Genomic DNA, 12,865 nt, shown 5'->3' on the forward strand with positions numbered 1-12,865 from the left:
CAGTTCAGATGAGATGAGAATCAGATCTAAGAGCTCCCCAATGAACGTTTCTCAGGCATGCCTCTGGCAACTTCGAGGCTGCAGCTCCCTGAAGATGTGTGATAAAAGGCACATGAATATGTGTAATTGTTCGCTAGCCCTGCCTAAACCCAGACTCGGAACTACTGTCAAGCCTGAAATTCTAGAGCATTTGTTTCTTCTGTCATCAAGGGACTGAGGGACTTGCTTCGGTCAGAGGCAACAGAATTCCTCTCTGTTCGGTGACCTGCGTGCTTGCTTACTGCAAGATGCAGCTTCACATTTGGTCTTGAAGGGAACCTTTGTACAGAAAGAACCCAGATACGCAGCCTGTAAATCTATCCCTGTATGTATAGATATTTTTAGCGTGTTCATCCCTAATGTGAGTGCCTGAAGTCAAGGTACAAGAGTCTGTTCCATTTTGCATAGTGCTTTGCATACAGACTGAATCACAGGTCAGCTCGATGTAGGATCGTGTTGATATCAGTCTATTAGGGGTTCAGGAAAGGTTTCAAGCTTTTGGTTTCCTATCCAGATTCCAGTTTTCAGTGGTTTTACCCTCCATACCTTTCCCCATGTTAGGTAGGAGATGGTGACTATCGTCTCCATTTGTATGTTGTTGGTAGGGCTGCAGAGATGCTCAGAGGAGTTTCCCTCTGCTGCCCCAGCAGCTGATAAAGGGGGACAGTCCCGGTACGTGGGCAGCCACGTGTGGCCCTTCTCTGGCCACCCCTCGCTGAGTCGGCTGGGTCTGTGCAGTGAAACTGCACGAGTTCCCTGCCTGTGTTGATGGCACTTTGGGACTCACAAGATTAAATGCAAGTTGTTGTTATGATACAGTGAGTAAATTAAAGCATGGAGTTAAAATTTGAGTTTATATAGCACTTAGCATAATGGGGCCTGGCATGGCCACGGCCTTTAGGCAGTTTCACTGTGTAAATGTTTCGAATTCCAATAATCCTCATCAAATATGTTTTTAATGCCCTGTGGCTATTAAAAATATAATGCCACTCATCAGATGTGAATCAGTTCACCCACAAAACACTTCATTGTACTTCATTGCTGGGAGCTGCTTTGCTGCCCCGTTTTCTCTCCACTTCACTAATTTAGAGAAACACCAAGGTGCTGGTACAGCAACGCTTCTGCCTGGGCTCAGCACCTCCCGATCTAGTGTGGAGTCTTCAAACTTTAGAGGAACCAAGGGGGCTGTGCAGGTTTATTAATAAGCTAGCAAGTTCTCTGATTTACTCTTCTGGCTTCCTATGGCCTGAAAGCTTTCCAGAGACTGTGGAGCTCTCTTGTGCATCTGGAGCATCCAGGAGATACCGACTGTGTCTAAGGGTGGCCATCACGAGGCTGAGAATGATTTTTCTGCTGTCTCTGACAGGATGCACCTGGCTGTATGATCTCGGTTTAGCTCCAGGAATCTACTGGTTAATAGCATTTCATTGTAGTCTGGTGAAACTTTTAATACCTTTACCGTTTGTTTTTTCTCTGTATCATTTTTTTTTTTTGCACTAGGCTGATCTTGTTAAGTCGATTGCACTGTTGTCCCTCTCCCACCAGCCTTGCAGAGATGGGTCATGTCCAGGGACCTGTGGGCTGGGAGAGCTGTGGAGAGGCTGCCGAGAGCCCATTCCACTCTCTTGTTCAGTGCTTGGGCTTCTGGCTCTGCACAGGGAGGATTTCAAGAGGAACAGAAACTTTGTTGTATGATTTGTAACGGGAAGCTTTTCTATCACCTTAATGTAGTTAAACTTCTTTTTAACAAAAAACTGTCAAAGCTGTTCTTCGCGGAGCGCTGTGCCAGGCGACGGAGCAGATACAAGACACAAAGTGATTCCTGGAAAACTCTTTTCCACCTACTAGGACTTCACTTTAATTCCATCTGCCAAACGTTTGATTGCGCTGACACCTGGTGGCTGCTGGGAGTTGGAGACAAAAAATGAAGAAAAAAATAAAAGGACTTTTTTTTTCCCCTCTCTCAGCTCTGGCTATCTGTTTCCTGTGCCCTGCTTGGGAAAGTCACCTGCTTTATTCATGGGGGGCTGCTGGACTCGCCTGTGAGCAGAGAGCATCCCCATCTGCAACGCAATGAGATGGGATGTTCCCTGGAGTCACTCCTCTAGAGGCCCTGGGTAACAACACAAGGTCTCAGCTCCATCTCTCTATTTTGTCCTCCACCTGCCCCCTTTCCTCCTGGGGAGCACGGACAGAAAGCGGAGGCTCTAGTTTGAAATTGAGGTGGTTCTTCAGAGAGAGCATAAGGTGCGAAGAGCTCCATGCTCCAGGGAACGTGGCAATGGTGTGGCCGAGATCAGTCCCTGCAGGATAGTGGCCAGATGTGGTCTGAGATGTCCAAGCTGCAAATTACTCCTGGATGTCTAGAACAGCATCTGTAACGCAGCGTCCAACACATGCTTAGGACTTTGCATCCTGCAGACAGCCTCGTGGTACGTGGGGTGTAAAGAAACGATGAGAAGTGACCCGGTAACTGCTGTGGAGTATGTTGTGCTGGCTGAGAATACAGTTTGAGATCCCACCTCAAGGATCCCAGCAGGCAAAGGACGCAGCGTCAAGCAGAGGTACTTTTTTGTATGGATTACTGCAGTATGACCTGGGAGCATCGCAGCAGGATCCCACTGCAGCCAGCGCTGTCAGCGGCTTGTCTATTCCCGTCCACGTTTGCAGCTACGCAGGAGCACATCTGTCCTTTGCAGAGGGCTTGGAGCAGCTTGAACAGGCACAGATGACAACCACCTTCATCCGTGCTGGCTCGCGAGAGCCTCGTGGGCTCATCTCGGCTGCCAGCCAAGCTCCAGGCTCCCAGTCGTTCTTGTCACCACCCTTGTTCCTGCTGGGCCTGAACTGGCTGCCGCTCAGCGCTGCTGCCGGAGAACACTTGGAAACACTTGTGTCTGGCCCTGGAAGCGACAGGGTTGTGGTTTTGTTTTCTTTGCAATAAAATGCACCTCCTGGGTGTCTCAACACTGACCTGAGCAGAGTCCTTTGCCTGGTTGCATCTGAATTCACGTCCGCCGTGTCTTACAGCAGTGTTGGCCGGGTCCTTGCAACGGGGTGGTGGGATCAGCTTCACCCCTTTAATTCTCCCTTTGCAGGTTGCTGCAGAAGCCTTGAGCTGTGCCAGGTGCCTGGGCTGTGGGAAACCGGTTCCTCTGTGGGGTGACAGTCCTGGCCCCCTGGGGTGTCCCCTGCCTCATCCTGGCAGAAACAGCCCGGGACCCCTGTTCCTTGCTAGGGGGGCTGAGCATGAGCCTGTGTTCCCGAGCGGTTTACAGCCCTGTGCCATGTGTGTGCCGGCACCGGTGTCCCCAACCAGCCCCCACCGTCCCACCCCTGCTCCAGCGCTGGACCCTGCGCAACCGGACATGGTTCAGAGCCCCTCCATGTGCTCCAGCCCCTCCCATCCAAATTCTGGACTAGACCACCCCCCAGGTGTGTTCCAGAGCAGCCCCCCATGCCCGTTCCAGAACACCCCCTTGCAGCCGCCCCGTTCCGCGCGTGTCCCACGGATTCGGGCGGCAGTTGCTCCTCCGGGCCGCGCGGGGGCGCTGCGCGGCGCGCCGCTACGCCAGACCAGCCGCGGGGGCCGCTCCGCCCCGCCGCGGTGTTTACATCCGCCGCCGCTTCCGTCCCGCCGCCGCTGCCCCTGCGGCCGCTCCCCGGCTCGGCCCGGCCCGGCCCGGTCCCCTGCGGCTGCTCCTCCGTTCTCCGCGTCAATGCGGCGCCGCCGCCCCGCGGCCTGCCCCGGCCATGGACACCAGCGACCTCTTCACCAGCTGCAAAAAAGGGGACGTGAGCCGCGTCCGGTGAGCCCGGCGTGGGGGCGGGTGGTTCCCGGCGTCCCCCCCGGGTGGGCCGCTGCCTTTAACCGCTTTGGCCGCCCGGGGGGAGCGGGGCCGGGCCCGGCGGGGGCAGCCCGGCCTTGCCCAGTCGTCTCACGGTCCTGCGGCCGCCCCGGGCCGGGTCGCACTGCGAGGCCGGGTTCCCAGAGGCCCTTCCCGGCCTTTCCCGGCAGCCAAACCGGCGGCCACTCGCAGCCCTGGGGCTCTTGGGGCAGCCGCGGTGCCAGGGGCTAACTGGAGTGTGAAAAGGAGAGTTTCTTTATAAATAAACGCGCCTGGCTTTTTCCTCCCAAGGAATCTCGGGAGCTCTCAGCGCAGGACAGACACGGAGCCGTTGGAGAGGGGCCAGAGGTTAACTGGGGAACTGGCCAGAGGTTAACTGTCCAGGGAACTGCTGGAGAGAGTCCAGCGCAGGGCCACAAAGGTGATTAAGGGAGTGGAGCATCTCCCTTATGAGGAAAGGCTGAGGGAGCTGGGGCTCTTTAGCTTGGAGAAGAGGAGACTGAGGGGTGACCTCATCAATGTTTATAAATATATAAAGGGTGGGTGTCACGAGGATGGAGCCAGGCTCTTCTCGGTGACAACCAGCAGTAAGACAAGGGGTAATGGGTTCAAGCTGGAACACAAGAGGTTCCACTTAAGTTTGAGAAGAAACTTCTCAGTGAGGGTGACGGAACACTGGAACAGGCTGCCCAGGGAGGTTGTGGATTCTCCTTCTCTGGAGACATTCAAAACCCGCCTGGACGCCTTCCTGTGTAACCTCACCTAGGTGTTCCTGCCCTGGCAGGGCGATTGGACTAGATGATCTTTTGAGGTCCCTTCCAATCCCTAACATTCTGTGATTCTGTGAGGAGCCACAGAAATGATCCGAGGCTGGAACAGCTCTGCTGAGAGGACAGGCTGAGAGAGTCGGGCTGTTCAGCTGGAGAAGAGAAGCTCCGGGGAGACCTTATTGTGCCTTTCAGTTCTGAGTTGTCTGGGATTTTGAATGTGGTCAGAGGAACATGAAGTTTGAGATGGGAGTGGAGCATCTCCCGTGTGAGGAAAGGCTGAGAGAGCTGGGGCTCTTTGGTTTGGAGAAGAGGAGACTGAGGGGTGACTCATTCATGGTGATCAATATGGAAAGGGGGAGTGTCAGGAGGATGGAGCCAGGCTCTTCTCGGTGACAACTAGTGATAGGACAAGGAGCAATGGGTATAAACTGGAACACAGGAGGTGCCACTTAAATAAGAGAAGAAACTTCTTCTCAGTGAGGGTAACAGAACACTGGAACAGGCTGCCCAGGGAGGTTGTGGAGTCTCCTTCTCTGCAGACATTCCAACCCGCCTGGACGCCTTCCTGTGTAACCTCATCTGGGTGTTCCTGCTCCGGCGGGGGGATTGGACTGGAAGAGCTTTCGAGGTCCTTTCCAATCCCTGACATTCTGGGATTCTGTGATGGGAAAGATGGAGGGAGCGAAGGAGGGTTTGATGTGGTGGGTGAAAAAAGGAAACCAACTTGAGAATCTTTGTGAAGGCTGAGAGAGACTTTTAAACGTGGTTAGGAGAGACGGTTTTGTAGTATTTGGGGAGAGGCTGTAGCAAGAGCCAGGCTGTGCAGGGAATTTGTGTGCAAGACAAAGGCCACCTTCTCAAGGTGCCAAAGAGGGAGCACTGGCAGCATTTGATGTAGCCTAAATGTGCAGGATAAGGAAGTGGTAGGAATTAAGAGCAGTCAGGAATGCCACTGGTGGTGTTACTTGTGGCAAGAAAAGCCACGAGCAGGGTGGAAGTTCAGCCTTGGCCTTGTAAACTTGGCCGCTTATTTGTGAGCAGCCAGGCCGTGAGTGTTGCTGGAGAACGTGAAGGTGGTGGTGAAGTGTTCCGGCTGTTTCTGTGATTGCTGCCCTGTTAGGGGTCAGCAGGAGATGGGCTTGATCCTCTTCTTTCCCCACGAGCACTATTTAAAACTGAAGGGAGCTGCCAAGCCGTGCTGCAGAACTGCAGAACACTGTTCTTTGCGCAGAGGGTTTGACTGATGCCCCTTCAGCCATAGTCGATAGCTGCCGGAGTTGAATGCAAGATCCTGTCATACCTTTGGAAGTTACTGTATAAACTCAAAGTTACATCTTTTGAAAGAGGAGGATGTGATTGTTCTGGTTTTGGCCAGGTTAGAGTTAGTTTTCTTCCTGGTAGCTGGTATGGGGCTGTGTTTTCGATTTGCGCTGGAAATGGTGTGGATAATGCAGGGATGTTTTCCTTACTGTTGAGCAGCGCTTACACAGAGGCAGAGCCTTTTCAGCTCCTCGCACTGCCCCACCAGAGAGGAGGCTGGGGGTGCACGAAACGTTGGGAGGGGGCACAACTGACCCAAGGGATGTTCCACACACTTATGCTCAGTCTAAAAGCTGAGAGAAGGAGGAAGAGGAGGGATGTTTGGAGTGGTGGCATTTGTCTTCCTAAGTAACCATCACGCGTGATCGAGCCCTGCTTGATGGAGATGGCTGAGCGTCTGCCTGTCGATGGGAAGTGGTGAATTAATCTCTCGTTTTGCTTTGTTTGCCTGTATGGCTTCTGCTTTACCTATTGCACTGCCTTTATCTCAACCCACGAGTTTTCTCACTTTGACTCTCTGATTCTCTCCCCCATCCCACTGGGGGGGAAGTGTGTGAGTGGCTGCGTGGGGCTTAGTTGCTGGCTGGGGTTGAACCACTACAGTGACTGAGCAGCTGTATGAAGTTACAACTTTGCACTCCCTTTTCTTCCAGATACCTTCTTGAACAGCGAGATGTGGAAATTAATGTCCGTGATAAGTGGGACAGTACACCGCTGTGAGTCCCGTGGGCAGGAGGGGAGGGCTTTCGGAGCTCGTTTGCTATCTCAGCACCTAGGAGCACTGTTACAAAATGTCTTAGGTTCTGCTTTTTGGGAGATTTGCCTATATATTTCTGCTTTCTTCTCTGCGGGTGCTTTGCTAAATATGTCTTTGTCTCCCCATCTGACTGTTTGCTGTAGTAGTGCTCAGAAGGGTGGTTAATTTTGTGACCAGATTGCCTGGATTAAACTGTCTGCTCTTGGCCTGATGAGGCTTTTTCCCCCCTCAAAGTCTGTGGCGTTCTAGCGTCTATTGCTGGGGTCAGACTTCTCTGCTATTCAGTAGCAATTCCTCACTCCTATGAGGCATCACCTTTGGAGTTTATCAGGGGTGGCTCAGTGGTGAGATCTGCATGCTGTGGTGTGCCCAAACATTGAATTTTCCTTCCTACTGTATCTCTAATTTTCTTTCTCTTGTTATTGTCAGGTATTATGCTTGCCTCTGTGGACATGAGGAGCTGGTACGCTATCTTCTAGCCAACGGTGAGCAAAAGTGTCTTGGTTAAGGGTGCAATATGTTTCTCCATACTGGTCTGTAGGAATCGTGTGTTCTTCTAGCTCTCCCTTGTGGAGAATACTTCTGTTAAAACCAATCATCTGATCAGCGATCTCAGGCTGCAGTGGGAGCCCTGGACACATTTTCATGGTCCCTTTGCAGTCCATGTGCTGCTTCAGTTTGCTTCAGGGAAGCTTTCTGTGGTGACTTGAGGCAGCACGGCTTTCTGAAATCACACCTGGTGTTTTGCCAGGGTGCTTTGCTGTTGATAATATGCTGAGGTAAGAACTGTACTTCTTCTGAAGAACAGCCTGTTTAAAACTTTCTTATACTCTTCTGGCAGCCTTGCTTTCTAAACAGGACTTAAAGGTGAAATGCAAGGGCTTTTACCGACCTCAGACAAAGCAAGACAAACTCTCCAGGCAAAGTGCTTGCCTGCTTGGTTCCCAGCCCCCAAACTCCCTTAGGTAGTGGTGATTTTTTTGGCAGAGGAACCAGAGTGCAGTCAGATCTCAAAAGGTTTGTCTCTTCCACTCCATTCAGAGTGTCTTAATCACTTGTGTAATTCTAAAATACCAAAATGCAAGTGCCCTCCACATTTCTAGCAGAGTCTAACCTAAAGAGGCATCTCGCCTTGTGCAAGGCAGAAATGCTGTTGAAAGTCCAGTTAGTGATTGTACTCTTTGTGCAGTGAGATTCTTCTCCCCAGAACAGTACTGGAGCCTCGCTGAGAGGCTTATTACCAGCGTCAGTTTAAAAGAGTCATGGCTTCTTCAGAATGGGATTTTGCTGTGGGACAATGACTTCAGGTTATACACGTGTAAGGGGAGCTTACTTTTTGTAAATATGCTCAGTAGTGTAGGGAATCACAGTGAAACATGTCACCAGCCAAAACTCACACTCGTTTAGCGGCCATTCAGGGGCACTTGAGAAAGATTTAACTCTGCCTGCCATCACGTACTTGTGATCATTTTGCAGGAGCGAAGTGTGAGGCAAACACTTTTGATGGGGAGCGTTGTTTGTACGGAGCTTTGAGTGATGCCATCCGCCGTCTGCTGAAGGAGTACAAACAGATCACGGCAAAGTGCATGAAGAGAGACTACTACGACGTCTTCCTACAGCGGTAAGCTGATGGGGCAGCTCCGTGTGCAGCCCATTCTGTCATCCTTCCTTAGCTGGTAACCTGAATATTCAAGATCTCTGGTAAGGGCAGATTTGAAAGGTGACCGATCAGTGCCCTGTCTAATTCCTGGGCATGTAGAGCTGCTCAAGGGATGTTCCTTTGTGCCCGAAGGGATGACTTCCAGTTATATGTGCATTTAAAATACAACCTCCAGTGACTCAGGTACACAGAGCTAACAGAACACTGGTCTTTCTAATGGAGAAGCATTAGACTGTCCCTGACTGTCAAAACAAAATCAGATCACTAAAACCACATCAGCGATTTAGGATGGCATGTCAACTGAAATTAAGTTTCAGACCTGAAGTGTTATCATGATAACAAGTATCTCATCTCTGAGACAGAGCACCTTCAGAAGCTTCAAACTGACTTATAGGGACAGTGCTCAGCTCTTTCTTTTTGTTGATAAAAATGTGTTAATTTAAAGATATTTCTGAAAGCTGGCTGTCACACCTTGTAGTCTCAGCCTAGATCTTGAAAAGACAACTAACTTGCTCTAGGAGCAGAGGAATAGTGTCAGTCTTTTGTTCTTGCTGTTTTTCTACCCTGGTAGTTCTGATATTATTACACAGACTTATTTTTTTAGGTTGCCTTTTTTTGGATTCCCGTTGGACTGACTTAAAAAAAATAAGGTTTTGGCATCTGTATCTTCAAAATTGGAGGGCAAATAAGTCCTAGAAAGATCTGATAATCTTCCCATTACTACAGAGTTCTAATTTTCAAAACTGTGGGGAAAGAGGGGAGGAAGGAAACTCACTTGTCTGAGTAAAATCAGATTCTGCCTTTTAGGTAGAGAGAATTTTGCAGGGTGATTTATCACTCCCCTGGTGAGTTTGTGGCTCAGGTGATACAGGGTTGAGCGCACACTAAAATGTGCTGTTTTCCACTCTTTATTCCAAACAGATCTTGCATTAAAATTGAAACAAAAGGCGACTCTGGGGGGCAAAAAATAAACACCTAACTGCTTCTGTTGGGCAAGACACTCAAAGGAAGGATGTTCTAGTGGCAGGAGAGTGAGATTAGCAATCAAGACCCTGCTTTGATGTAGTTTTGTGTGACCCCACAGCCTTCTGTGCACCAGTCCTGTTCTTAAGGCGTCCTTTGCCCAATGTCTGCCTGATTTGGGGATGTTTGTGAGGGAATATACGCAAGGGGTGATGTGCATTAGGAAACACTGGTGATGGTTGCTGTAAACTCTAGAAGTAGCACTCTTGGTTTTTTTCCTTTTAAAGAATGAGGATACGGGCATGCAATCATGAACGAGGCTTCATCTCTGATGTGGTAACTGCCTGCACTTCATGCCTGTAACATCCTTCCTTTTTCTGAGGGCGGGTGACATCAAGTCCTCTCCTATTTGTTGCATGGTTAAGGTGTGCACAGCCAGTGCCCAGAGAGCAGGAAAGTTGCGCCTTTGTCGTTGGGTAATTCTTTTTGAAAATGTGCGCTTTGATAGGGCTGTTTGTCATCTGACAATGTAAAAGCGGGGTTAACTTTTAGAGATGTGTTGGGGGGCAACTAGTTCCGCTTTAAAATCTATTCCCTGTGTTCAGATGCTCACCTGAGGCACGAAGGTTTCATTCTCCAGCCTCTCTCTTGCACTAATGAAACTTCTTTGAGTCATTGGAGGGAGTGAGAAATCCTGGTCTAGTATGTGAAGGACCAGCCCCTGTGCTGGCCTTTTAACTGGGCAGGGAGAGACCGCAACGTGCAGAAGTATTTGTTCATTTAAAACAAGTCGTACCATGTCCCCTGCTAGCTTTTCTCAGCTCTCCCCCTCCTCATTCTGCAATGAATTTCCCCTCTCTTTGTTCCTGACAGGTTGCTGGAGCAGGGTTATCAAAGCGACATCGTTTTCATTGTTCATGGCAAATCCTTCTGTGCCCACCGCTGCATTCTCAGTGCTCGCAGCGCCTACTTTGCAGAAATGTTTGAGACCAAATGGAAGGGGAAGAACATGATAGTGTTGAAGCATCCATTGGTGAGCAAGGCTGTGCTTCCAGTTCTTTCCTTGCTTTTTCTGTTTCAGCTGGGTGAGAAAAGTGAGTAGGAGAGACAGTTTGAGGGTTAACTTCCACAGTGAATAGCTCCTGGAGCTCAGAATGACCCTAGTCAAGGAGAGGGGCTTGTGGAGGCACTTTATGCAGTAAAATAGCATCTTATTTGGATAACAAAAGGCTGTAGACTATGTATTTCTCCTTTGTTCCCTCTGTCGTGGGCTCAAATATATCTGAATTAATTGCACTAGCAGGTAGCTGTTGCCAGCTGCGTCACGACTCCTGTGTGGAATGAGTTGAGTCTGTCTAATTCCTGGTGGACAGGTGGTCTGTGGCAAAGAGATCACCTCCATAATTGGCACTAATTGAGTCCCTTTTGTTGCTTTTGCAGCAAGAACTAAATAGGCCATAAGTGCATTCTGTCCATTAATCACCAATACTCTGGCATGTTTCTATAGCTTGATTGTGGCTGTGCCAAACCTCCCGTCACAAAAATACTTCCAGTTTCTCAGGACATGGCTTAATTTGTCTCTTTTCTCTTTGAACGAGAACATGTTTTTCCTCTCAAATTAAGAAGAGTTGGAAGTGTTCACAACCAGTGACAGACTGGGTTTTACAGAGCCTGTACTACAGCCGTGCCTTTGGAGCAGGTCCTGTCCCCCCAGGCACTTGGATTAGCACTAATTGGTCCATTTAAAGGGTTGTGTAAACCAGGTGGAGCGGCAGCTTTAGTTACACAAGGAGCACGGAAATTGGGTGCAGCGCGTGAGTTGCTATTTAAGTGGGGTCTTTCTGACTTGTTCGGGATCATGTTTGTATTCAGGCAAGTTTCAAGCTCGTTGTTAAGTTCCTGGGAATTCTAAAGGTAACTTTCTCCTGTTCTATTTTAGATTAATCCAGCAGCCTTTGGCTCCCTTCTGCAGTATCTCTACACAGGTAAGTTACCGTCTAGTGTATGTACGTACGGCTAGTGGGCAGCTGCCTGTGCCATCGCTCTATTTTAGCGGCACATGCTTGCAGACACCCGTGTTTGGGTGCATGAGTCACTGAAACATCCTCTCTGCAGGCAGAAAGGGAGAATGTGAGCAATCTTTCTCTCTTCCAAGTTGTCTGTACCTTTTCCCAGTTGTTGTCCTGCCAATAACTATACAGCCAATTCAAAAAAAAAAATCATCTTGGGTTGATTGGTTGGATGGATTTGAAGAACATATTTTTAACTTTAAGGAAAGTAAATCTGTTGTCTGGGATAACAATCCCCTAAGCTGGTGAAAAGCCAGGTTCCCACATAGGACATTTTCAGTCTGGCAGACCTGAGCAGTGTGTGCTGAAGGATTTCACTACTTTCTAATATATTTTTGCTGAACAGAAGTTGATCCTAAACCTTCTATGAAAACCCCAAATGTTGTATTGTAGGCATGCAAACTGCTGAACTATTTCAGGCCAGGAGGTGGTGCCAGAAAATAACTTCATCTTCAAGGCTCTCCTTCCCCAGCCCAGGGTTTTCAGAAATGTTCCTCACCGTGTTTTTAATGATGGTAAAAGATTGCGGGGTGACAGCTCATGAGCCTAAAGTCTTTTCTCACCCGAAGCCAGACAGCCAATGGTGGCAGTCATACATGCTGCTGTTGTGCTGCTCTTTTGTTCTTTTCTGAGGGAATTAGATATCTTTTGTGTAAGCCTGCTTGCTCTTTGGCCTCTTGAATGAAGCTGTTGGGGTAGACACTGGAAGGTGGGAATGGGAACCAGGTGCCAGACTGAGATTCATCAAAGTGGTGGGCAGTGGGTTACCAAGTCTTAGCTTCTTGGACTGAGTTGGAACTGGGTGCTGAGAAGTGAGGCAGGGTGTGTAATTACTGAATTTCTGGGCCATCAAGTCTTCAATCCCCAGTTTTGCTGTTCTTACATGTAAATGTATGGATTAAAAGAGCTGGCTGCATTTCTTCTTGGCAGGTCGTCTTGATATCGACGTCGAATATGTAAATGACTGCAAGAGGTTAGCCAAGCAGTGTCGGCTGCAGGACCTCATAGACGATTTGGAGACCAAATGTAAAAAAGTCTATGAATTTGGTAAGTGTTCTACTTGCTGCTGTCTCTGCTCTGCCCGTGTGTCCTTTCAGGGAGAAAGAGTAAAGTGCGATGTTGGATGTTTCATGATGCTCTTGGGGCTTCCAGAAAATGATTCTGTTGTGGAATTCCCATGTTTGCATGCTAGTTTTCAGTCGTGGGCTCTGGTTTCTGACACATGCATGTTTATAATTTATATTGAATTTTTTCATTATAGTAGAGCAGCCATGGCAGCAGGGTTTTGCTGTGGTTGCCAGATATTCGGTGGAGCGCTGTGGAGTATCTTGGGAAGTGCCTTTCAGCAGAGAGCTTGTTTAAATCCCTGGGGAGGTATAATATGTACAATTAAGAGTCCTTTTCTGCATTTATCTGACCCCTAACCAAAGGAAAACGTT

At 49.2% G+C, this 12,865-nt stretch overlaps 1 protein-coding gene across 2 annotated transcripts in view; it reads left to right on the top strand.

Annotated features, from left to right (window-relative positions):
- Positions 1-12,865, top strand: part of ABTB1 (ankyrin repeat and BTB domain containing 1) — a 129,479-nt gene that overhangs the window by 98,461 nt on the left and 18,153 nt on the right. The window contains exons 1-7 of one of the 2 annotated variants that reach the window (XM_065642616.1): positions 3,680-3,848; positions 6,631-6,693; positions 7,164-7,219; positions 8,211-8,355; positions 10,231-10,390; positions 11,297-11,342; positions 12,357-12,473. In XM_065642616.1, coding sequence (XP_065498688.1) covers positions 3,793-3,848; positions 6,631-6,693; positions 7,164-7,219; positions 8,211-8,355; positions 10,231-10,390; positions 11,297-11,342; positions 12,357-12,473 — 643 coding nt within the window. In that variant the 5' untranslated portion in view covers positions 3,680-3,792. Of the gene's footprint in view, positions 1-3,679; positions 3,849-6,630; positions 6,694-7,163; positions 7,220-8,210; positions 8,356-10,230; positions 10,391-11,296; positions 11,343-12,356; positions 12,474-12,865 lie in introns of those variants that run through there. The other variant, XM_065642617.1, reaches the window with a different exon arrangement.

Source organism: Caloenas nicobarica, chromosome 11 (genome assembly GCF_036013445.1).
Source record: "Caloenas nicobarica isolate bCalNic1 chromosome 11, bCalNic1.hap1, whole genome shotgun sequence".
Taxonomy (NCBI): Eukaryota; Metazoa; Chordata; class Aves; order Columbiformes; family Columbidae; genus Caloenas; species Caloenas nicobarica.